This window comes from Lithobates pipiens, unplaced genomic scaffold (genome assembly GCF_037356315.1).
Source record: "Lithobates pipiens isolate NorthernLeopardFrog02 unplaced genomic scaffold, aLitPip1_a1.2 Scaffold_18, whole genome shotgun sequence".
Lineage (NCBI taxonomy): Eukaryota > Metazoa > Chordata > Amphibia > Anura > Ranidae > Lithobates > Lithobates pipiens.
Genome location: NW_027507758.1, coordinates 125,817,099 through 125,844,400, shown reverse-complemented (window position 1 = coordinate 125,844,400; position 27,302 = coordinate 125,817,099). Strand labels below are relative to the sequence as shown.

Below are 27,302 nucleotides of genomic sequence, written 5' to 3'. Positions count from 1 at the left end.
GGTCCCTCGGCGGCTGTCTCTGCTTCCTCCCGCAGGTGCTTCTCACGTTAATGCGAGCTCCCTCGCATTGGTGAGAAGCACTGCGGGCGCGCTCCCGTGATACAGCTGGTGGCTATAGCCGCTCGCTGTATCACAAGGCCCCGCCCCCCGGCGCGCTGCGTCATTGGATGTGATTGACAGCAGCGCGAGCCAATGGCTGCGCTGCTTTCAATCCATCCACTCCAGCCAATCAGCGGCCAGGCTGAGCGGCGAAGAGGACGGCGGGGGCGAGCGCGGGATTTTCGAGGGGTCAGGTAAGTAAAACGGGGGGACTGGGGGCGCCGGCAGTGTGAGATGTTTTTTCACCTTAATGCATAGAATGCATTAAGGTGAAAAAACATTTACCTTTACAACCCCTTTAATTTCATAGATGAAAATATTTTCATCATAGTTTTCCTCAGCTCAACTAAACAAAAATAAAATTAGAATGAAGTCAATTGACGAAAAACAATTTCAATTTTCATTTAGTTGACTAAAATCTCCAGTACATTTTAGTCGGCTAAAATCTGATGGGATTAATTAAGTTGTAATGCATTATAATGAATGCTGCAGCAAGACTCATCCACCTTACTAACCATTCAGTGTCCTCCACCCCTCTCTGCCAATCCCTCCACTGGCCTCCACTCACCCATTGAATACAATTGAAAGTACTAACAATAATTTACAAAGGCGTCTACAACCCTGCCCCCAGCTACATCACTAGCCTAGTCTTAAAATACCAACCAAGCTGCTCTTCTCGGTCCTCCCAAGACCTCCTGCTCTCTAGCTCCCTTGTCACCTCCTCCCATGCTCGCCTACAGGATTTCTCCAGAGCTTCTCCCATCCTTTGAAACTCCCTACCCCAATCTGTCCGACTGTCCCCTAATCTATCCATCTTTAGACAATCCCTGAAAACTCTTCTCTTTAACCGGTTCCCGACCAGCGCACGACGACGGCGGCGGCGCGCTCCCACGCTGGTTGGGACCCCGGTGAGTCCGGTCGCGGGACCCGCGTACTCGATCGCCGCAGGCATACCCGCGATCGTCTCACAGGACGGCTGAATGGAGGAAATGCCGCGTAAACAGCATTTCTCCATTCTGCCTAGCAACTAGTGACGCTGATCTCTGCTCCATGTGATTGGAGCAGAGATCAGTGTTCACTAAATAAAAGCCCAACCCCCCCACAGTTAGTAACACACCCCTAGGAACACTTAACCCCTACACTGCCACCCACTGGTTAACCCCTTCACTGCCAGTGTCATTTACACAGGAATCACTGCATTTATATAGCAGTGATTACTGTATAAATGACAATGGTCCCAAAAATGTGTCAAAAATGTCCGATGGGTCCCCCACAATGTCGCAGTCACAATAAAAATCGCTGATCGCCGCCATTACTAGTAAAAAAAAAAATAATAAAAAATTATTAATAAAAATGCTATAAAACTATCCCTATTTTGTAAACGCTATAACTTTTGCGCAAACCAATCAATAATCGCTTATTGCGGATTTTTTTACCAAAAATATGTAGAAGAATACGTATCGGCCTAAACTGAGGGAAAAAAATTTTTTTTATATATTTTTGGGGGATATTTATTATAACAAAAAGTAAAAAATAATGCGTTTTTTTCAAAATTGTCGCTCTATTTTTGTTTATAGCGCAAAAAAAAACGCAGGGGTGATCAAATACCACCAAAAGAAAGCTCTATTTGTGGGGAAAAAAGGACGTCAATTTTGTTTGGGAGCCACGTTGCACGACCGCGCAATTGTCAGTTAAAATGACGCAGTGCCGAATCGCAAAAAGTGGTCTGGTCTTTGACCAGCAAAATGGTCTGGTCTGTAAGTGGTTAAAGAAACCTATCCTGCTTCTAACTAATACACTGTTTTACTTTCTCCATCAGCTCACCCCCCACAGCTATTACCTTTTGTATCAATTGACCCTCCCTCCTAGATTGTAAGCTCTAGCGAGCAGGGCCCTCTGATTCCTCTTGTACCAAATTGTAATGTAACTGTAAGCTCTGCCCTCATTTTGTTAAGCACTGCGCAAACTGTTGGCGCTATATAAATCCTGTATAATAATACTTTAATTATTATTATTATTATTTAAGCATTTCTTTAGAATTTACAAACTCATTATATACTCCTGGAGTAAAAATCTAATAACATGTTATTATTTATGATATTATATTGGTTTTAACATGCACTACAGACACAGGTTTAGCCATTGTGATATATAATGTCTTTATAAATAAAACCAAGTTTAATAAACAAACAAAAAATAGCTTTTGACAAACAGAAGTGTAACTTTAAAATATATAATAAAAAAGAATTGTAGACTCTATTGGCTGTAATGCCAGGCTGCAAGTGAGGATAGGGAAGTAAATGGGAGTGATGGAGTGCACAGTGCAGGATGTATTATACTTTGGGGAAGGGGAGATGACCTGCAAGTAGGGATGGGGAAGTAAATGGGGTGAGTGAGTGCACAAGGCAGTGTGCATTATACTTTGAGGATGGGGAGATGACCTGCAAGTGGGAATGGGGAAGTAAATGGGAATGAGGGAGTCCACAGGGCAGTGTGCATTATACATTGGGGATGGGGTGGTGACCTGCAAGTGTGGATGGGGAAGTAAATGGGAATGAGGGAGTGCACAGGGCATTGTGCATTATATTTTGGGGATGGGGTGGTGACCTGCAAGTGTGGATGGGGATGTAAATGGGAGTGAGGGAGTGCACGAGGCAGTGTGCATTATACTTTGGGGATGGGGAGATGACCTGCAAGTGGGTATGGGGAAGTAAATGGGAGTGAGGGAGTGCACAGGACAGTGTGTATTATACTTTGGGGATGGGGTGGTGACCTGCAAGTGTGGATGGGGAAGTAAATGGGAATGAGGGAGTGCACAGGGCAGTGTGCATTATATTTCGGGGATGGGGTGGTGACCTGCAAGTGTGGATGGGGATGTAAATGGGAGTGAGGGAGTGCACAGGACAGTGTGCATTATACTTTGAGGATGGGGTGGTGACCTGCAAGTGGGGATGGGGAAGTAAATGGGAATGAAGGAGTGCACAGGGCAGTGTACATTATATTTCAGGGATGGAGTGGTGACATGCAAGTGTGGATGGGGAAGTAAATGGGAGAGAGGGAGTGCACAGGGCAGTGTGCATTATATTTCGGGGATGGGGTGGTGACCTGTAAGTGTGGATGGGGAAGTAAATGGGAGTGAGGGAGTGCACAGGGCAGTGTGCATTATATTTCGGGGATGGGGTGGTGACCTGTAAGTGTAGATGGGGAAGTAAATGGGAGTGAGGGAGTGCACAGGACAGAGCGCATTATACATTGGGGATGGAAAGGTGACCTGCAAGTGGGAATGGGGAAGTAAATGGGAGTGAGGGAGTTCTCAGGGCAGAGAACTGGATGGTCTTTGGAGGCTGTTTTTTTTCACAGTGCTACCTTGCTGGTAGGGGAAACAATCACCACGTCACAACCAGGCAGACACAAATTTGATGAAGGAGTTCCTCTTCTGGGGTTTGCAGGGTATTGTTCCAGAACTCCCAGGCAGCAGGTAGATAGCCCAGGCAGCAGGTAGATAGAGGGAGCCTGTGTCTCTACTGGAGATTTTTGTCAACTAAAATACGACTAAAGCTAAAACAATTCAGGTGACTAAATTATGAATAAAACTAAAATCCCATTTTTATGAATAAAATGAAATTGAAATTTAATGTCAAAATTAACAAGGCTGTCACCAAAATGTAGAGAAGGTGAATCACATCAAACGGACAAGGAAAGCGTAATAAACTGAAGTCTTTCAATACACTTCAAGCCTGAATCTTTTTGTGACATGTTTGATAAAGGGACTCCAATGTCAGCTTTCGGTGTTCTTTTTATTGTAAACAGCCAATCAAAACATAGCATTTCTGTGTCATACAAACAGTTTTGCTCACAGTGTACAGGTACAGTTTTCAGAATTTTTATGTACATCAGTAAAAATAACTGACTAGTTTGAAAGGTGTCATGGCAGAATTCATTAATCACTGGATATATTTCATTTTCAGGCATGAGCACAGAACAATACAAGAGCTGCTTGTGACCTTTCTGAGCTGCTTTCAGCTGTTTCTGCATTCCTATTGACTTGTATTGGGGAAAAAAAAGCAAACTCAAGCAATGCTGGTGAATGGCCTTCTTGGATGGGTCTTGCCACTGAAGTCAAGCATAACGTTTCACTGCGGCCTTATTATAATTTTTTTTTTACCTTATTAAAACAGGGTTGGCTGTTTATTATTATTATGCCAAAGCTGCTTTTTCTTTCCCAATCTGTCATTGAGATGCAAAAACTGTGTAAAACAATCACTTGACACAAAAACCCAGTTATGAAATATACTGTTGACCAGGTCATTGGAGCTTTGGCATTCCTGTCCAACAAATCCTGAGATCACCCAACAAATTAATATTACATTTAAATAATATTAAAATGTATATATTTTTTAAAATGTAAAACATGTCTTCAGTTTTAAAATGGTAATAACCTCCATGTCTTCAGTGGTTTCAGCAGGACCTGAAAACTATGACCTCTCAGAGTTCAGAACTTTTTGGAATATACTATACCTCCACTGCACTATATATTGTTATACATAAATGGGCTTATGCATTAAAAATTAAGTGATGAGAACATGTTGCTTAAAGCAATCACAAGATAATTCTACAGTCTTGGCCATGTTTATCATTAGGCACAGTAGGCCTTTAGGCAACAAAGGAAAAGAGGCAGTGTTTTTCCTATGCAGTCAGCTAATATAAATAATGTATACACAGTAACAATATTCTATGCCGGGCTAGGACCAGTAAATCAAGATATTGTTTTGTGTAAAAGATGTGATGCTAGTAGAGGAGTATTACTTTGGGCACTAAAGGTTGATTTCCTACAGGCTATAATGAAAGAATATCCAGCCCTGGGTGCAATGAAATTGCATTCTACTAAAAAAAAAAAAAAAAATCCCCTTTGACAAGAAAAATAACAGATTTTTTTTTCATTACTTATTTACAATTATTACATCAACAAGTCAAATTTCCAACTATAAAAATCAAAGTAATTTAAAATAACACTTAATATTTTAAAGTACTTTTTTGGAATTATTTCAACAAAACAGTTCTGGCAGCTTTGATGTTAAGCAAAAGAGGAACTCCAGCAAAGAGGTATAAACGTTTAAAAAAAATAGAAATAAAAATAATAATAAAAGATAAACAATTGCAAATAGTTTTGTTGGTAGGGTGGTCTTTTTCTGATTTTTAATTGTCTCTAAAAATCTGAATTCTTTAAGGCAACGCTTTCCAGCTAATTGACTAAAAGGAATGTAGGAATGGTTCGCAAACTCTGGGCATAGTTTTACTCAATAAGCGAAAGAAATAGAAAGAGTATTTAAGTATGTAAAAATAAATATATTTAAATGAAAGCATAATACAGTGAAACGTGCGCATAGTAAAGAGGCATGATTTATATTAATACTATTTGTGTATCCTTACTGCTATAAATGTGTAGTATCATTGTAATGGATCTGTCATAGTACGGTTTGAAACATGTATTATCCAAGCTCATGGATTGGGAGGTATTTGCTTTGGTTGGCTTGCCTTACCAAACAAATCTCCCCATTCATTGCTAATAATATTAAAAATAATTTTCAAATGTACTAAGAATATGAACAGATCTCATTTATAATAAACAATAGAAAAATGTACAAAAAAATGTCCAGAATGTTGGGAATATTGTTATAGTTGTTATGACCGATATTGAAGTTTTGTCACATTTGCAGAACTGGTTGTCATCCCATATGATCTTTATATTCACAGACTGATCTGCTTCACTTTTACGAGGACTTTCAGCGGACGTAGGACTGGAAGCTGTGCAGCATATAAATTAGTGATGCCAAGAAAGCAAAGAACTAGAATAAAGAAGAAAACATGGGAATAAACCATCAAATGTATAACCAACAATTATAATAAATTTGTCTATCCAGCTACGTTTTCTCTAAAAGTCCTACCACTGGCTTCTGGTACTCATGCAGTATAGTGTCCCCCAATAGAATGACCCCCCAGCATGTGTTAAATGCTTTCTTGGCTAAAAGGGATAGATATAAGGTGAAATATTTATCATATTCTTCAAGCTTCCTCATCTCCTGAAGATAATTGCTGGTCCTGCATTGCACAGGAGGAAGGCGAGGGCCCTCACCACATTTTGGAGCAGAGGACAGTGGAGAAAAGAGACAGCTGCCAGGGAATGAAGAATAAGGTATTGTTTCTCTCCCCAGCCAAACAAGGATTTAACCCATAACATTCATAACTCAGAACAATTGACATTTTGCAGATATTGAAGACTTACTTTACCTCTCTTTCCCTAAAGGACTGGATTTCTCCATGGCCAAAATAGGTCATGGCCTAGACTGGCAAGATTTTAGTGGAACAAAGCCACCCACACATCATCTTGCCATCAGTAATACATAATTGTAAAAGGCTCCAAACTGCAGCAACACCAGTCACTGTGTCCTCATTCAAGAAAGTTTGTGTGTTTTTGTTGATAGAAAAGCGTTGTAATGCCACGTACACACGGTCAGACTTTCCAACGGGAAATGTTGGATGTGAGCTTGTTGTTGGAAAGTCTGTGTGTATGCTCCATCAAACATTTGCTGTCTGACTTTTCCCCAACAAATGTTTGAGAATAGGTTCTCAAATTTTCAGCCAATAAAGTTTTGTTGTCGGAAAGTCTGATCGTGTGTACACAAGTCCGTCGCACAAAAGTTCACGCATGCTCGCAATCTAGCAGAAGGTGTCGCACTGGCTAATGAACTTCCTTTTTCTCGGCTCATCGTACGTGTTGTACGTCACCGCGTTCCCATGTTCGTAATTGTTGGCCAATATTTGTGTGACCGTGTGTATGCAAGACAAGTTTGAGCCAACATCCACAAAAATCCATGGTTTTGTTGGTGGAAAGTCTGATCGTGTATACGCGGCATTACAGTTCACTCACTTTGGGCTAATACACCTAGAACCAAATTGCTAGCGGAAAAGGGTGACAGTTTGCTCTTTCGGTTTTTCAGTTCTTGGTGTACTGATATGAAGTGGGCATACTTTGTCACTTTGGCATGCCTTGTGAGACTGCAACATCCAGTCTTGTTAGTGTGACCCAAGGCCAGCTAGATGAGTGAAGTAGAAAAAGGGATGGCAGAAGACAGTTGGTCTAGGGGGTAGACAGTGTAAATGTGGTCCAGTTCCCATTGTTTCCTTTTCAATCTACACCTCACTATTGGAAAGCACCCCCACCTTCTATCCTAGAAATCAGATACCCAGTTGCTCACCTTCCAGCCTGTAATCTTAAAAGTAACTGTGGGCAACTAAGAATATTGTACTGTATACAATATACATACTGGTCAAACCCTTACAATATAAGCATTTTGTCTGGCAAGGGGAGACCACTGCATTACACTCAACCTGGCAGCTGTATGACTGTAATGGATATTATAACCCAGACTTGAAGGCACACTGTGAAACAGAGATAGATCGAATATATGGTATGAAATATATGGTATGAAACTTCACATACTGTATGCCTCCATAAAGTGTTTTCTCAATGGCCTCCATAGCAGAGCTATCCATCATATTATGCTGGGATGTTACAATTGTTAACTGTGTCTGGTTGAATTTTCCCATGCAATGATGCAGCCCCCAAAGATCCTAGGTAAGCTAACAATCTGATATTTTCATAGACATGCCCCCCCAAGTGGCAGTGATCACATCATAGGTCTCAGGCACCAAGAACTGCATTTAGCAGAGCGGTACCTACAGTATTCTTCCACTTCCTGGAAAAAGGGGCAATTTTCAAAGAATATAAGACTGTTATGGATGAAGTGGGCCAGCAGCCTTGATCTAGTCCAGCAACCATAGATTAAATACAATTTTAAATACAGATTTATTCTAAGTATGCATATAATTTCCACAAGGTCTAGGGTAAATTATTCATAAGAAGTACACAGAACTATTGATTATCTCACCACATCCCAGTGTCTTTCCAACATTTCCACTCCTATCATTACCTTAGTCAGACTTAGCTATAAAAGTATCATGGGCAAATGTCTCTCATGTCATGTCTCTCATGTTTCATATGCTAACAGTACTTTTTTTCATTTAAAATTCTGTTGGCACAAGCCACCTACATTCTCAATTGGGCAAGTTAATATTTTTCCTATAACATCTCTGGTGAATGGGCAGATTGTCTTCACTGTTATAGTCAGGGCCGTCTTTAAGGCAGGGCAAAAGGGGCAGCTGCCCTGGGCCCTGTCATTGTTGTGGGGCCCAAAACAGCTGCCTCATACTTGCCAACTATCCAGGTTTAAATAACCTTGTCCCTTAAAGTTTTATTCATGTGCTGTGTCCCAATATCTCAGTGTGAAGTGCTGGTACTAATGCTGCCCAGCTCTGCCCTATTGTTGTGTACAGATGACTCACCTGCAGACCCCGTGTTTACATGTAAATAACTGGCATTCGTATGTAAATAGCGTTGACAATACTGAGTAAATAGCTGCGGCAGGTGGCATTGATCTGTAAATAAAGGCAGCATTCCTATGTATATCATGCTCCCCTGCTGTGAGGAGGTGATGTAATGTAACCTCTAGCAACGAATTCGTGAGCAGTAATGATATGCTGTAACTGCTGGTAACCAATCGCAATTGCTGCCTGATCTGATACTGAAAACTGCTGCTATTTATTGTATGTCTCAGAGTAGGCGGAGAGGGAAATTGCTTGGGGGGGGGGGGGGGGGGGGCAAGAAAAATTTTGCCCAGAGTCCAATCTATATTAAAGACGGGCCTGGTAATAGTGGTTCATCTGTGTGACTACAGATGTAGCCAAGCTGACCAGTATACTATAGACCAGTTCTGACCTTGCTATTTGTCTTTTAGGGCTATACATCCTGGAATAGAAGGCACACTCCCTAATGTCCCACAATTACTTCAGTAGTGTTTTTGGTAACAGCACCAATAAAAAAAATAGACAAAACTAAAATAGAAGCACATCAGTGTTACTTACTGAGGCTGCCGCATCCAAGTGGTATAATACAGGAAAGCACTGATTAATTCCAAAGACATTAGGAAGAGCTACAGATATAGTGTAATCACACAATATTGTGGCATATGCTTGCAGCACAGCAGCACTCAAGAAAAATATTGCTGTAATTCCAGTGTAGATAACATCCTAATGAGAAAAACATACATATTAGGGTTAACAGCAGTTAGATCAACACAATTAAAACAAGGGTGCATATGCATGATTTCAGAAATTGATAATTTGTCACACATTAACAGGATATAAACAGAGACTTATAGTATACGTGTAATGTGACAGAATAGTACCAACCACCATCTGGACATGTGGTACCTACCTACACCAGCCAGCATGCATTTGTTTCATGTCCCAGAGTGGCCAAAACTCAGAATGATCAGTTATGCTAGTTGGCATCAGTATGCCAATTAGACCACCCACCATAATCTGCAGCTAGTAGTGAGGGATAGGAGGTAAAGGGAGTGAGTCAAAGTGCCAAAAAGTTGACCGCTGTTTACCACTCAGCTGGGCAGATGAGACACTTTCCGGTCTTTCAGCTTATGAAGTGCACTTCACACATTAGTGTGGATATCTTTCTCATACATTTCAAAAATGGGTTAAGTGGTAGACATGTTAAAGCGGGGTTCCACCCTAAAGTGGAACTTCCGCTCATTGGAACCCACCCCCCCTCCCGTGTCACATTTGGCATCTTTCAGGGGGGTGCAGATACCTGTCTAAGACAGGTATTTGCACCCACGGGAGTCTACACCTCTTTCTGTCCCACCACGCTGTCAGCGCGGACCATTCCTAGTGCGCTGCGTGACCCACGCATGAACAGTAGGGACTTCACTTCCTGATTTCCTCACCGAGAATGGCGGCGGCAGCAGCCGAGACCCGAGCGATCGATCGGTCTCGGCTGCTGACATCGCTGGACCCTGGGACAGGTGAGTGTCTATTTAATAAAAGTCAGCAGCTGTAGTATTTATAGCTGCTGGCTTTTAATATTTTTTTGTAGGTGGAATCCCTCTTTAAGCTCCTAAATATGAATCCTTGCAGAGTGTTTAGTTGAAACTGTTGGTGTGACAATTGGGTTGACTTACAAAAGGCTTTTCACTTTGCAAGGGAAGTTGCCATTTGCAAGGGAATTTTCCCCAAACCTTAGTGAATGAGCTGAAGTTCTGCTATCTTCCACCATCTAATCATGTGCAAACAAAAATGCTTTTTATTTTCATTGTGATTGGGTATTTTTTGCAAAGTGAAACTTCACCACATTCATTAACCACTTGCTTACTGGGCATTTAAACCCACTTCCTGCCCAGACCAATTTTCAGCTTTGAGTGCTCTTAAACTTTGAATGGCAATTGTGTGGTCATGCAACACTGTACCCAAATTGCATTTTTATAAAAAAAAAAATTCACATAAATAGAGCTTTCTTTTGGTGGTATTTAATCACTGTTAGGTTTTTTTATTTTTTGCAAAAAAAATGAAAAAACAGAAAATGGCACTGATAGGTGGCACTGAAAGGTAGCACTGATGATTGTCACTAATGGGCGCACTGAAGGGAACTGATGGGTGGCACTGGTGATGATGAGGCACTAATTGGCATTGATAGGTGGCACTGTTGGGCAAAGGTAGGTGGCACTGTGGGCACTGGTAGATGGCACTGGTGGGTACTGGTAAGTGGCACTGGTGGGCACAGATGAGGCAGCCGTGGCTCTCTGTGTGAGGGACGGATGTCATATGATGGCCTCCTGGCAATTAAGGCCCGCGCTGTAGCTGTCATTCAGCTATAGCGTGGGTGGGAGGGGGTTAAGCTCTGGGAAAATTCACTTGCAAAATGCAAATTACCTTGCAAAATGAACAGCTAGTTTGCCTTTAGTAAAAGTATTATTAGATTTAAAGGTTTACATGTGTAGCACCCTCCTAGGTAGGTGCTAGAAGAGAGTATAGTTCTTGGTCTTTCTGCTTACCAGGAAGATGGTCAGGTAAAACAGAGTGCTCTCTGCCTACCAGGGAGCAGGATCTATTGGCTAGGTCTGCTCATTGTGCTCAGGTGCAGCTCAGCTTGTTTGACTGTCCCTCACTGGTCCAAGGGGGGCAGCATATTGGACAGTGGGAGGGGAACTGACAAGTGAATGCACAAGCTTTGTTACCGTCCTGGCATTGCATGCTGGGATACGTATGTAAAGCACGGGCACCAGGGGCGGCCCGTCTATAGGGGGCGCCTGGGTGCCCCCCCCCCCCTCCAGGCAGTAAATAAAATGTCCAAAAAAATTTTTTTTTTATTTTTTAAAGCTGGACGCCGGACTCATTGCACCTATAGGAAGTGCCACGTCTATGCAATCACGAGATTGCAGACGTGGCGCTTCATTTGCAGGCGTTTAGTAGCTTCCGCCCGTTCGTAGTATATATTACTACGGCCGGGTGGTTTGATTGACATCTGAGATGATGTCACTTCCTGTTTTCTCTCTCCAATTGCGCCCAGGAGAGAGGAACCAGGAAGTATGAGGAAACATCGCTGTAGAGGACAACACACTGCAAGGTAAGTAAGGGGGGGTTTGATGTGAGGCTGCTGCAACTTTGTGACACATGCTGCTGCAACTTGGTGACACATTCCACTGCAACTTGGTAACACATTCCACTGCAACTTGGTGACACATTCTGCTGCAACTTGGTGACACATGCTGCTGCAATTTGAAGGTGAGACATGCTGCTGCAATTTGGTGGGACACATGCTGCTGCAATTTGGTGGGACACATGCTGCTGCAATTTGGTGATGACACATGCTGCTGCAATTGATGGTGACACATACTGCTGCAATTTGGTGATGACACATACTGCTGCAATTGATGGTGACACAGGCTGCATTTGGTGGGACATAGGCTGCATGTAAGGATGGACTCCCCTGGGGACACCTGATGGCATCTGGTGGCAGGCGACGTGGCTAGTGACACGCTCAGGGCTCCCATTGATTCTGCATTATGGTGAGTTGAATGATTTCATTTTATATTACAATGTTATAATAGAAATAATGCGCTTCAATCATTCTGACACCATAACAACCATGGTTCCAGGATGATTGAAGTGCTAACACCAGGTGTTTGAAATATCTTAACAATCTGCTGATTGTTAAACTTTCTAAAATACACATATTTATATTGTTGTGTAGGATCTGTACCTGCTGTCCCTCCATCCCTCTCTCCCTCTCTCTCCATCACTCGTTCATCTCAGACACTAACCACACCACCATAGAGCCATGCCCACTATTTCACTGAAACCACGCCCATTTCCACCAAGTGGCAAGGGTCAAAAGGAAGGGCGGGGTCTGGCGCCCCCCATCCTAAAACTTCACCAGCCGACACTAACGGGCACATGTGCTGAGAGTTAGTTGAGCGGGAGAACAGAGTACAGGAGGGAGGGGGATGGCTGCCCTCTCCTCCATGGAGGAGGCCGTGCAGCTCTGGGTGTTCAACCCAGAGGCCTAGAGAGAGAGAAAGAAGGTGAACCCAAAGGTCCTGCAGAGCTGACTGGAAGGGAGACACCAGGAAGGATCTGATTCTGCCTACTGTGAAAACAGATTGGTGTCTTTGGGCCCTGTCATGTGAGGACTGCCCCCTTCAGCTAGAAGAGTCAGTGCATGGGTGTCAGTAAAGGGGATGCCAGAGAGTGTCCTGAAGATAACGTAGTGCATCAAGTCTGCTGCTAGTGCGAGCAAGAAGACTTAAAGCGGAGTTACGCCAATTTTTTTTTTTTTTTTTAAGACAGCAGCTACAAATACTACAGCTGTTGACTTTTAAAATATGGACACTTACCTGTCCAGGGCGCCTGCGATGTTGGCACCCAAAGCCAATTTGTCCCTCAGCTCTCGGGTGAAGGTGCCGCCATCTTCGGTAAGGGAATCAGGAAGTGAAGCTTCACAGCCTGGTTCCCTACTGCGCATGCGACAGTCACACTGCATGATCCCACTGGTCCCTGCTGTCTTCTGGGACCTGTGGGTCTCCCAGAAGACAGCTGAGGGGACAGAGGAGACGCCAGATATGGTATAGATATCCGCGGATACTGCGGCTATATATGCCCAGATGTGGGAGCAAATACCTGGATTATACAGGTATCTGCTCTCCCCACCCCCTTGAAAGGGGCCAAATGTGACACGGGGGGGGGTTCTGAAAAGCAGAAGTTCAATTTTTGGGTGGAACTCCACTTTAACCCTTACATACATGTGGCTGCATGGTTAAAGCAGTGTGACTGCTTCTACTACCAATCCGGTGAGGCCAAGTGAGAGTGGTCCTCATCTATTGTGAATAGTTCCAGTTGGAGTATCCCACTAATCCCTTCTCCTATCCAAGTTCCAAAATAAAATACAAAAACACAAACATGAGCAAGCGCGAGTAAGTGTGGGACAAGTGGTAACCCCCAGCAACCAAGTGGAAGCTATTCTACAGCTGCAGGTAGGGAGAGGCCTAAAAAGTCAACACTCAGCAAGCCCTATGGGGACAGTGCTACACATGAATACTTCAGAAAGTCATAGTAAATGAAATGACACAAAATAACAGAAATCTCTTACAATTATTCTCCAGGTGTTGCAATGGTTTCTGTGGAATCCAAATAGGTAGACCATCAGGAGTAGCAATGAGAAGAAAAATGAGGACACTGCAACATACATGACCCATCCTTGCACAATTGGATAAAATACTCTTGTAGCAGCAACCAAGATCCAAACCCATGCTCCAAATAACTGCAAAAGAAGGAAAGAGATAATTATGATAAAAATAAATAAATAAATAAATAAATAAAAGCACAATTAAAAAAAATGCACCAGATTAATTTGAAAACAGCCCATTTATGTATTATATACATTGCAATCATGTATTTATTTACTGATTACAAAATTAGTAAATGATCAGTGAACCATTAGGTCAGAAGGCAAGTGCTAAACTATTATTGAGGTTTTGTATGTGGCATTCCTAGCAAAACATTTGAGCAGATAAGCTCAATTTATCTGAAAAGTTGTACAGTATTTGTTCCACCCATTCAATGGCCAATGCTGACCTGACTTGTCACCTCTAGAGCAAGGGACACTGTGCCACAATCAGGGCCATCTTTAATATTGATTGGACCCTGGGAAAAAAACGTTTCTTGGGCGCCCCCCCCATGCTGTTTTGCTCTCCACCTACTTTGAGACATAGAATAACCAGCTAGACTCAAAATCAGTTTACTGAGTCAGATCAGGCAGCTATTGCGATTGGTTGCCAGAGGTTACAGTGTATCATTACTCTTCCCAACTCTAATGCCTTGTACACACGGTCGGAAATTCAGACGGGAAAAGTCCGATCGGATTATGTTGTCGGAAAATCTGATCGTGTGTGGGCTCTAGCGGGCTTTTTCCATCAAAAATTTGAGAGCAGGACCTAAAATTTTCCAACATCAAAATCCGATCTTTTTCCGATCGTGTGTATAGAATTCCAACGCACAAAGTGCCACGCATGCTCAGAATAAATTTGGGGACGAAAGCTATTGGCCTCTACATAGTCCCACCATACATTTTGTACGTCACCTCGTTCGGAGCGATCGGATTTTCCGACAACTTTGTGCAACCGTGTGTATGCAACACAAGTTTTGCCCAAAATCCGTCAAAAAAAATCTGACGGATTTTATGGTCGGATTGTCCGGCTGTGTGTACAAGGCAGGGGCGGACTGACAACTCATGGGGCCCCCGGGCAATAGGAGATTATGGGGCCCCCACGCAATAGGAGATTATGGGGCCCCCAGGCAATCAGAGATTATGGGGCCACACAGTATACACAAACAAACATACACAGTATACAATCACAGTATACACAGACATGTTTCTATTGGCTGAGAAGGTACTGGAGAGGTGGGGCAGCTATAATCTCTGGATTTTTTAGACCAAAAGGATGTTGGTAAGGGACATTTCAGAGACAGATGTAAAAAAAAAACACAAATTTTTACATACTGTCCCAGATTTTACTGAGTCAGGCAACCCTGATGGGGCCCCCTAGTGGCATGGGGCCCTCGGGCAGTGCCCGAGTGGCCCAATGGTCAGTCCGCCTCTGGTACAAGGCATAATATAGAGGTGCTTTTGTTGCCTTCTGTATCCCTGTTGGAACAATCTGCTTCTTTGCTTTCCAGATGACCACACAGAAAGTTTGAGGAAAATTTAATGTTGACAGAAACAGGAATGAAACCTAACAGCGGCAGAAACACGTTTTTAAAACTGGCTTTTTTACCTAATATATATATAATGTATCTTCCTCCAAAATTGAGAAAGCAAAGCGTCAACAGGTTTCGTGTAGCTCAACCTTAGAACCACACACCCAGAACCGCACACCCTCTGCAGCTTTCTCCTTCTCTTCCCTGGTATTGTACTAGAAAGTATTGCTGCCTATAGCATGTCTGTTAGGTAAGTGGACTGTCAAAATAGGAACCTATTAAGTCAAATGCACATGTTTGGCCATTTGCCCCTTAAATTACCCAAAATATAATAATTTTTTTCTTGATTTTGAGGCTGATGCTCTTGTACCAGAGATATAAGGAATCTTCCACTAACCAACAAATGGTATTATTTTAGTATCATGTTCTGTTTCTATAAATTACTGTTACAATGCAATATTCTAGTATTTATATAATCCTCCATTGACGATCAACTAAAAGAAAAAAAAAATCATGACGTGCTGAGATTTTATCACTTTGTTATAACAATTTCTGATTTCATGTGTGTCTTCGGGTGTGAGAAGGTGTGCCTGTAATTGCTCAGTTTAGGGTGTGAACTTACTGAAATATTTATCAAGGAGCAAAAGACAAAGACAGAGCTGAAAAGGTGAACATTGCAGTGTGACAGATGTGGTCATAGTGTATTTTAGATGACCCCCAAGCCAAGACAAAGCATTTCCACCATCGTTCCTAGATATGATATGATGTCAGTTGGGATCTACATCCAAGATGTCAGAAAAACATGCTATCCAGCTTTCTTGGGGATAAAAGAAGAAAACTTGTAGGACCAAAGTATGTAAGCAAGGGACAAACTCTTGCCACCTCCAGAGAATTTCCTCCATATGAGGAATATTCGGGAGCCATGCACAACTGTATCAACAACACAAATTACTGTATATTTTGAAGCTTCTTGTACCTTCTGCCTACAGGGAGGAGGTCTCCCATCCTCTGGAACTCCCTTCCCCATCTGTCCGATCAGCCCCTACCCTGTCCACCTTTAGGAGTTCCCAGAAAACTCATTTATTTAGGGAAGCCTATCCCACACCCACCTCACTGTCCCCAAACCACCCCCATCAAATCATTCTCTGCAGCTATTACCTTTTGTACCACCACCCCCTCCCTTTAGAATGTAAGCTCTACGAGCAGGGCCCTCCTGTACCTTTTGTATTGTACTGTAATTGTGTTGCCCCCCCTATGCATTGTAAAGCGCTGCATAAACTGTTGGCGCTATATAAATCATGAATAATAATAATTAGAAACAAGGCTGTCTTAATGCATGGGCACCGCTTGGCACTGCCCAGGGGCCCCATGATCTTACCTGCGAACTGTCCCGGATTTGCCGGGACAGTCATGCTTTCTACTAAGCTGTCCCGGGATGACCATGTCCTGGCCAGCGTCCCATAAACTGTACTGTGCCCTCCTGATTCCAGTATTCTGCCCCCCTGACTCCCCCTGTACTGTGCCCTTTGTGTTGATTGGTCTTTGATTTATGGCATGCTTTCTTATTGTTTAAAATCAATGTTATTATGTTTAATTCTATCAACTACTTATACTTAAATTCTTGAGAGTAAGTGCATAAATTGGGACAGGCTGGTAGGGTCCCCAGTGCATTACTTTGCCCAGGTTGCTATTAAGATGGCCCTGATTAGAAGCCCATACTACATAAGAAATGAGGTCCATGGGTTCTTGATTCCCCACCAGGGATTAAGGGCCCATAACCTCAACGTGACTCCTAAGTGCAGGAAAACAGCATTCCCTGCAACAGTTACCCCTACTATCCATGTTACATCAGAAACCTAAACAAGGTACCCTAAAATAAATATAGACATTCTAAAAAAAAAAAAAAATGTCAATCAGAAATGATAATTTTAGCTGTTTTATTACAGCTTCATTCAGAATGTGTTTATAAAAAACTTGCAGAGCTATTGATCCTGCAAAACGACATCCATTCTGTGTGGATGCCAGCAAAATCAAATGTTACTAGGCTATTTTGTATTCAAGTCAGCAAATTTTCTTTACTCATAAGCATAGCATGAATCGGGTAAGTATCCCATTATGGCCACTAGAAGGAGCTGTTTACCATTGGAAATAAATGCTTATTTACTATGATCGAAAGCTCCATGTAGTGGCCATAATGTGATATTTTCCAGATTCACACTTTTCTTAGAAATTAAGAACATCTGACTGGAAAAGAAAATAGTATAGTAACAATACATTTTGTCAGCATTCACACAGAACAAATGAACTTGCAGACTGGCAGAACAAAAATATCCCTGCAAGTTTTTTTTTTATAATACCACAGTAATATGTTAAACATGAACAAATTAAAGCCTAAAGAGTAACTCAACAATTAGATAAAAATACTTCTGTAATAATAATACTAATATATCTGTATGCTGTATATTTAATATATGAAACAATATTGGCTACTTTGTGGTCCTCCTAGTCTATCCTCAGAAAATTCGCTTTTATTCATGAATATGCTCATTTATAATGCATTTTTTTAGGTCTCTGGGTGATTCAAGCATCCTTGTAATCAACCATTTGTGGTGAAACGTGTTGTGGTGGAAGTGGTGGTTTTTGGGGGGAGATGTCATGGTTGCGGTGGATGTTTGAAAAAAATTAATGCCGTGTACACACTGTCGGACTTTCCGTCAGAAAAGGTCAGACGGAATGATTCCATCGGATAATCCGATCGTGTGTGGTCTTCATCTGACTTTTTCTTTCTAAAATTCTGATGGACCTAGAAATAGAACATGTTTTAAATCTTTCAGACGGAATTAATTCCTATCGGGAAAATCATTCGTCTTTATGCTATTCCAACGGACCAAAAACAACGTAAGGGCAGCTATTGGCTACTGGCTTTTGAACTTCCTTTTTCTAGTCCCATCATACGTGTTGTATGTCACCGGGTTCTAAACGATCAGACTTTGGTGTGATCATATGTAGGCAAGTCTGTTTCAGTGGAACTCCGTCGGAAAGACCGTCAGAGTTTATTCTGATGGAAAAAATGGTCGTGTGTACAAGGCATTAGAAGAGCGGAGATTTGAGCATGTCTTTTATTCATTTACACTTTTCTTTTTATCTTACAATAATGTCTAAAGGAATATCTTACTGTAATGTTAAAGACATGCATGCTAACCATAAAACTATGTATGGTGCACAGCTTAACAAGCTTATCTTTTTTGTTTATTTTGTTATTTCTATTTTTGTGAATATATTTTCAATCATTTATGATGCACCTTAAAGCGCCAGATTGCCTTCCATTGAGCTGTAATATTTCAATCTCCTTTATGTTCAAGTAATAGGTTCATTGTAATTCTCATCCCAAGAGAAAACCTTTAGCCACAGTTTCAGGAGTTGTTTTCCATTATCTTCTGGTATGTACATAGCTTTTATATTTTTAAATAGTTTCGGTGGTGCACAGGTGTGTCTGGTATTCCTAAGTTAATAGCTCATCTATACAGATGAACAAAATGAAAATGCAATACACTAGCCTTGCTTCATGTACACATTTACCTGTTGTTTTCATCTTATCTTTGTGTGTGACCCTGCCATATTGACACAGACGTACACCATATTATCAAAAGTATTGGGACTCCTGCCTACATGCACATGAACTTTAATGGCTCAAAGTCTTAGTCCTTTGGGTTCAATATTGAGTTGGCCCACCCTGCATTACTGAACAGCTATAACAGCTTCAACTCTTCTGGGATAGCTGTCTGCAAGGTTTAGGAGTGTGTCTATGGGAATATTTGACCATTCTTTTAGAAGCGCATTTGTGAGGTCAGGCACTGATGTTCCTGAGAAGGCCTGGCTCCCAGTCTCTAATTCATCCCAAAGGTGTTCTATTGAGTTGAGGTCAGGACCTTGCTTTGTGCACTGGTATGCAGCCATGTTGGAACAGGAAGGACCAACCCCAGACTGTTCCCACAAAGTTGGGAACATGAAATTGTCCAAAATGTGTTGGTATGCTGTAGGAATTACCTTCACTGGAACTAAGGGGCCGAGCCCAACCCTTGAAAAACAACCCCACACCATAATCCCTTGCCTGCACAAAGTCCTGACCTTAACCTGATAGAACACCTTTGGGATGAATTATAGCGGAGACTGCAAGCCAGGTCTTCTTGTCCACATCCGCGCCTGACTTCCCGAATCTGCTTCTGAAAGAATGGTCAAACATTCCCATAGACACACTCCTAAACCTTGTGGACAGCTTTCCCAGAAGAGTTGAAGCTGTTATAGCTGCAAAGGGTGGGCCAACTCTATATTGAACCCTACGGACTAAGACTGGGATCCCATTAAAGTTCATGTGCGTATAAAGGCAGGCGTCGCAATACTTTTGGTAATATAGTGTATCATTCCTGTGTAAATGTCATAGAATGAAGTAGCAAATGTTTACTTTTCCAGAATTGTTTAAACATGAAGAGATTTCTCTCAATGTCTTTCTGAAGACAACTAAGATAGCAAACATGCCTGAGGATTGTATTCTTGGCTTCTTGCCCTTACACTTCTATCCAGCTGCTGTAATGAGCAAAGTAACAGATACACGTAGCAATATAAAGTATTATGATAGCTTGTCGCATGCCTGACATATCTTGCAGAATATAATTTAACAACCACCCCCCAAAGAATTGAAGCAAGAATTGTGAGAGTGGCTAAATTGCACTAACAGTGGGAGGAATACAAGAAGCGTGGTTAAAAAAACAGCCTACTCACTGTATGCACAGCACATAGAAGTTACAGTCCTTGTACCCACACAAAATACTTTATTGCTGTAAAACAAGCAAGAGTCTAAAAAGGTACCTACAAAACAATTTTCTTTTAAATTAAACCCTTTCATTTCATATGCTTTTCTACACACGTCCCTAACTTAAAGCGGAATTCCACCCTAAAGTGGAACCTCCGCTGATCGGAACCCCCCCCCCCCTCCGGTGTCACAATTGACACCTTTCAGGGGGGAGGGGGGTGGAGATACCTGTCAAAGACAGGTATTTTCACCCACTTCCGGGCATAGACTCCCACGGGAGTCTACGCCATTTCCTGCCCTGCCGCGCTGTCTGCTGGGACACACACGGGTCCCAGTGACAGCGCGGAGATTTCCTATTGCGCGGCGCGGCTCGCGCATGCGCAGTAGGGAACCGGGAAGTGAAGCCGATTCGCTTCACTTCCTGATTTCCTCACCTAGAATGGCGGCGGCAGCAGCCGAGGCACGAGCGGTCGATCGGCCTCGGCTGCCGGCATCGCTGGAACCCGGGACAGGTGAGTGTCCATTTATTAAAAGTCAGCAGCTGTAGTATTTATAGCTGCTGGCTTTTAATATTTTTTTTTTTGGGCGGAATCCCTCTTTAATGAAGAACTTCAATACTTCATATATAATGTACTAAGACTGAGTTGTTCATGAATATGTCATATAAAGCCCAACATACAGAGTCCAGTAGTCAGGAGTATGAAATGTACAAGAGGGTGCATAATGCAGAGAGTGTAGGGTTCAGAAGTGCATAACACTGAGTGTACAGGGGTCAGGAGTGTGTAACACTGCGAGTGCAGGGGTCAGCAGTGGGTAACGAAGAGATTGCAGGGGTCATAAAGAGTAAATGGGCAGATGTCAGAATTGTATACCACACAGAATACAGGGGTAAGGGGTATGTATGACCAAGAATGCAGGGGCCAGGAGTGGGTAACAGAGACATTTCAGGGGTTAGAAAGAGTTAATGCACAAAGGGCAGAGGTCAGAAGTGTATACTACACAGAATACAAGGGTCAGGAGTATGTATAACCATGAATGTAAGGGCCAGGAGTGGATAACACAGATTGTGCAGGGGTCAAGAGTGGCTAATGCACAGGCTACTGTACAGAATACTAGCAAAATGGAACTCCTCCTGCCAGTACAAATCTCCCACAGTACAGATAACCTCCCACAGCCCTATATTCCTCTGCCAACCTAACCCCTCAGTACAGCCCCCATCTTCAGTACAGAGTGAAGAAATGTCATCTGCACACCAAGGATTCCTCGAAAGGGTCCAAATCTTCATTCACATGGTCCACATATGGCAACGTTATGGAGCCACGCAGTGCCCCATTATCAGGCAAGTGACGACGTGGCATCACTGCCTGATGAAGGTGTCCTGCATTGCTCAGAAACATTGCCGTATGTGGACCATGTGAATGAAGCTTTGGACCCTTTTGAGGAATCCCTGGTGTGCTGATGGCATTTCTTCACTCTGTCTATAGTTTCCAGCCTGTGATCATTACAGCACCTAGCATTACTGAACAGCCATTTTCAGGAACCTGTGCTTGGGGAATATTGCACTTGTCCTCTTCAGTACAGATCTCCACCACCAACATTCCAAAAACACTGGCATTTCAGCATGAGGGAAAGTCTTCATCTTTGCTGTGTCATATGACTGGAGCCGAGGAGGAGCCCCCCCCCCCCCCACCCCTTGGCTAGAAACTGCCACTGTTAAGCATAGTAGCATACACACTGCAACGCCATTCAGCAGAAAAAGTTTAGCAGCTGACACCTGGCAACCCTTGAGTGTCAGCACCTGGTGTAGACTACACCCCTCTAAGTACGTCACTGATAGGCCCCCTACAAATGGCCATCACAGATTTTGATGGTTATAGCCACCGATACGTTTTTACAGACTTTTATTCATATATTATGAAGTCGTACGTGTTAAGTTGACTACAGGCATGCCCCACTTTTAAGTACACAATGGGGTTTATTTACTAAAGCTAGAAAGGGCAAAATCAGGCTCACTTCTGCATAGAAACCAATGGATTGAATATGAAAGCATGCAACAAAGCCAACACTGCAAAACAAACAGCTTTATTCAGTGCCGCCATAAAGATTACACTTTAAAAATATGGAATTAATAACTTTTCCCTTGTGTTAGCTGTAAGAACATACTACATGAGCTATGATACATACTTCATTTTAACTATAAACCTGGTTGACTATCTAAAATTAAATTAATCATTGGCTGCTTTGTGGCAATCACAACTGGCAAATCGACGCAAGAGCTGTGCGTCAACCACTCTGTACACAGAACCCACTAAACTCTAAAACGTAACTTTTATTCATACACAGCTAAAAATAATGTATGCTGGCAACAATATAAAAATCATGAACCTGCAGGTGGCGTTTTGGGGTTGGGGTGCTCACTTTCTGATGTGCTTTATATTATCAGAGAATGCAGTTTAAAACTGAAAAATGGTCTGGTATGGGAGGGAGGCACTTATTAGTATAACCAGTTTTTGGAGATAAGTAAGGCAATGTTTCTATTTATAGAAAATGCATTTTGAATACACCTATCAAATTTTTTAACCCCTACATGCTGGTTCATGTTTTTTTTCTGCCAAGATTAGATTTTTAGCATAGATTTATCACGTTTAAATTTTAATGAGCACAGAAAGCTTTGAACATCTGAATGTGTATAAAAAATGTGCAGAGCTATTCATCTTGTAAAGCTACATGTACATTCACTCCATGAAAATGGGAGCAAAACCAAATGTTATTAGGCTACGTTGTCTCTCTTCAGTGACATCGGGAAAATACTGTATGATGGCCACTAGATGGAGCTGGCAGTCATATGAAATAAATACTTTTTTCCTGATTGTCAGCTTCAACAACTGGTCATAATAAGGTACTTTCCTCATTCACATTGTGAAGAACATTGCGGTATGACAAACTGCAAAAGTAAATCTGGCGCTTATAGCAGCCAATCATATTCAGGTTCTGCCGTAATAAAGGTAATTAAAACCAATTAAAATCTGCTATTACCTCTGATTATTATTATACAGGATTTATATGGTGCCGACAGTTTATGCAGCGCTTTACAATGTAGAAGCGGGGGGGGGGGGGAGTCAGTCAGTACGATTACCATGCAGTTCAATACAGAAGGAATAGATGGTTTAGAATTTAGTTTTTCATTCGCCAATTTTCTTCTATACTTGTTTCCCTATTTTTTAACCAATTGACATTTTCTTCTATATATAAATAATATTGTTATCCCGGGTACAGGGAAGTTTAATATCTAATATTCAATACAGTCACATACACTCCAACAATACCCAACATGTAAGTGACCAGCAGCTTTTGAGCTGTGCATCCAGGCAGTTGAAATCAATAATCATACCATAGAACAGCCTTTCTCAACATTTTCAACACACAAGAACCCTGGAAATAATTATCCGGTCTTGGGGAACCCCTGCTAAAAATGAAAAATCTACAACTCATCATACTTTAGTGTAATGGTCAATGAGAAGAATGCTTCTTACACTTGTGGTTATTGTGAAGAATTACCCCCTTACAGATAACTAAAAAGATCAATGGCGTCCTTGAGAACTTACCTGAGAGGCAGAAATTGACCATTGCTCTGGGAACCCCTAGCAACCTCTAGAGGAACCCAAGGATTCCACGGAACCCTGGCTGAGAAACCCTGCCATAGAACATACAAATCAGGACCCCTGGCTTGCAGGGCATACCTCTGAGCCAACTCATGTACCCTTGTGCCTACTACTTACAGTATGTTATTACCAGTTGACTTGCATTAAATCAAGAGACAACATATTCAACAGGGTGGAGAAAATCTTCGAGGTGCAACCAACATGAAGCAAGGGCTGTACAACCAGTTTTGTGTGAATAGACGTGACAATGTTCTTGATAATTACCTTGTGATTAATCAATTACGGTAGTACAGTACATAAGTAACTTCCATTTAATTAAGGATATTTGTCATGTTGCACTGCCCTAAATTACCTGTACACCTAAACACCATTTTAACCCTTATCAAATTATTATGAAATAAAACATTGACATTATTGATTGGTTGGTAGGGAGCTATATTCTGAAGCCAAATTGCTATTTGAAGTTCAACTGACATAAAATAAGCAGCATGCTGACAAAAAGATGATTGACCTCCAATTGGTCAAATTTCTATAAATGATCAGTCCAATCAGAACTAATATTTCAGCTTTAGTTCGTTTCTTGTCATGGGGTATTTTTTAGTACTAGTTTAGTTAAAGGTCGGTGTCCCAGGCGCCATCGCATCACTGAGCTCAAATATGACCTGTTTGACTCATTTCACACAGACATTGCTAAAAAGTGCCAAAACTAAATTGGAGCTAAAATGTGGAAACTAAAATATATGTATATCTATAACTTTTTTAGTAAGTTTTAGATATAGTGTAAAGTATGTGTAGTTATCTGTGTTCTTGCTGGGTAGATTCATCCTCTCTGTCTCGGTGACCATTGTCACTGATACAAAAAGTGATGAGCAATCCAAAATTCAAGAGAAGCTACCAGGATGGGTGCAGTTGAGACTGAAATGGAGTGGTGGTGGCACTCCACGTGTTGGGGGCAGGGAATATTGATAAGTGCAGGGAAAATGGTAAGGACAAGGAAGGGGAGTCAAGAGTAGTGAAGGCAAGAGGACAGTGGTAAGGGCAGGAAAAATTGGTAAGGGCAGGGCAGAGAAGTATAGTAAGGGCAGATAAGGGTGGGGAGGCTGAGGTAAGTGTTAAGGGTGAGTGGAGCATGGCTCATAGCAGAGTGGTGAAGAACTGGGGGGAAATTTTGTAGAGAAGGGGTTGTGTGGCAAAGTGGTGAGAGAGAGGAGCAAGGTAGAGTGGTAAGAGCAAGGGTGAGCATATGGCAGGGTTGCATGGGGGGGGGGGGGGGCCTGAGTGTGTGGAGGAGGCAGAGTGTTGAGAGCAGAAGAGGTGGCATAGTATTAAGAGTGTGGATGGCTGCAGAGTGGTAATGGAGACAGGCAAGAATAATGAGAGCAGGGGTAGGTGGATGGGCATGTGGCAGAGTAGTGGTAGGGGGCAGAGTTTGAAAAGCAAGAGGGCTTCTGCATAGTGGTGAAGAAAGCTGCATAATGGTATGAGCAGATGGTGGAGTGGGGACACACACTTCCTAAACCCATAAAGATGTCTTTGCATGCACATGAAAAATATAAAATGTCCAAATCATGTGTGTCCCTCAACTAATTAAATACCACTAATCCGCAGGTGTGTGTTGTTATGTTGTATGGTGTTCACACACATGTGCAGTGTATTGTGGCTCCCATTCTCTGGATGCTTCTGCCCTCTGATTATCAGTTCTATATGGTGGCTAAACCTTGTAGGCGGGCCTGCACAAAATAACACATATATATATATATATATATATATATATATATATATACACAGTATATATGCTAACCAATAATGAACATGGGGGGAAAACACAAACTTCATCTTACTTCCAGTTTACTTCTTTAATAACAATTTTAGATAATGCACAGCACTGTGAGAACCAGACAGATAACTTGTTTTTCATGAGCTCATGTGCAAAGTTGTCATAAAGTGACTGTAAACCCTAGCATATACCTACTGAAGTGACTAACCTCAGGTGATACACAACGATAAATCCTCCCACACAAGTTGTACCTGTTTATCTGCAGGATCTCTTCTCCACAGCCCTTCAAAATACTTAGATCAAAGGCTTTTTCTCAGCAAGCAAGGGGCTGGGATCTGATGTCACACACAGCACAACATCAACGGGGCACTAAAGGTTTATTTTTTTAATAACAAACAGGTCATACTTACCTCCTCTGTGCAAGGGTTTTGCACAGAGTGCCCCGATCCTCCTCTTCTGGGGTCCCTTAGTGGCACTCCTGGCTCCTCCCCGCATCGAGTGCCTCCCGGGGAAGTCATGCTGCTGCATCCATTGACACAGACAGCAGGACTCAGCCTCGCCCCCCCCCCCGACTCCCGCATCATTTGATTGACAGCAGAGGGAGCCAATGGCTGTGCTGCTATCAATTTATCTAATCAGGACGTGAGACACTGGCGAGAGCGGGTGTGCTCGTTCCCAGCGTTGGAAAGACAGGGTTCAGGTAAGTAAAAACGGGGGCACTGGGAGGTTGCTACACTAAAGGGGTTTTTTTTTGCTACACTAAAGGAGGATTTTCACCTTACTTCATAGAATACAGTAAGGTGAAAAAATGCTGAGGATTTACAACCCCTTTAAGCACAGAGCCAAGTGTAATCTGAGACATGAATGGAGGGAAAGGACACACCCTCTCCACACAGTCTCATGGGGAACCATGAACAGCTGGGGCTGTCAATCACCTTCTCTGTGCTCGGGGAGGAGGCGGGGCCATCTCCTGGGATTCTCTATAGTGTTGGCATAACCTGTCAGAAGTGACTCAGGAAAATAGCGAAGAGAAGAGAGCACAGACAAAAAACAAACTAGGTGCTTTGGATTGAGGCTAGTACACACCATATTGGCATATTGGCATATGCTTTGCTCATGTTTTCATTTCAGAGCCCAATTGAACCCTCTTTATTTGTTACAATAATGGGTTCATTATGCAGCTGTATATACAGTAATAAATACGCTTTGAACTGCTAAATGCTGCACCAAAGTTTAAAGCTGTCCCTGGTTATACGGACCACTATCTAATATGCAGAAAATGATTGGCTAATCAACACATTATTTTTTTTGTTTTTTTTGTTCTTTGTTCTTTGTTTTTACCTCTTTTTTTTATATACCGTATATTGGCTTTTTCAAATAGCAAATGCCTCAATTTAGAGGTTGGATAAATAGTCTAGTACAGCATAACATTTTAGTAGTAAAATAGTACATTGTACACATCAGACCAAAAAATAGGGACAACTGAGCGTGTATAAGGGATGGAAAGATTTTGTCTCAAGAGAGGGACTATCCCTCAAAATAAAGAATAGTTGATAGCTATGGTAAACCTGTTTGTGTGCATCAAATGCCTTTTCAAACCCAATTATTACACTGTATAATTATTATCAATCACATCATCACTGTGCTTTGCATAACCTGTACAGAGAGCAGAGCTGTGGGAGGAGCTCAGCAGGCCCCATCTAAAAAAAAAAGCTACAGGAAGGGGCGGATACAAGACCAGTCAACCTGCACAACTAGAGAACAGTATTGGCTGGTCTTTATTATATAC

The 27,302-nt window shown here is 42.2% G+C and overlaps 1 protein-coding gene across 1 annotated transcript in view; it reads right to left on the bottom strand.

The window, feature by feature from the left end:
* Positions 1–3,877: 3,877 nt before the first annotated feature.
* Positions 3,878–27,302, bottom strand: part of MALL (mal, T cell differentiation protein like) — a 40,924-nt gene continuing 17,499 nt past the window's right edge. Inside the window, exons 2-4 of the mRNA XM_077486092.1 lie at positions 13,658–13,828; positions 9,082–9,246; positions 3,878–5,945 (exon numbers count right to left, since the gene is read on the bottom strand). Of these exons, the coding sequence (XP_077342218.1) occupies positions 5,883–5,945; positions 9,082–9,246; positions 13,658–13,828 (399 nt within the window). The 3' untranslated portion in view covers positions 3,878–5,882. The remainder of the gene's footprint in view (positions 5,946–9,081; positions 9,247–13,657; positions 13,829–27,302) is intronic.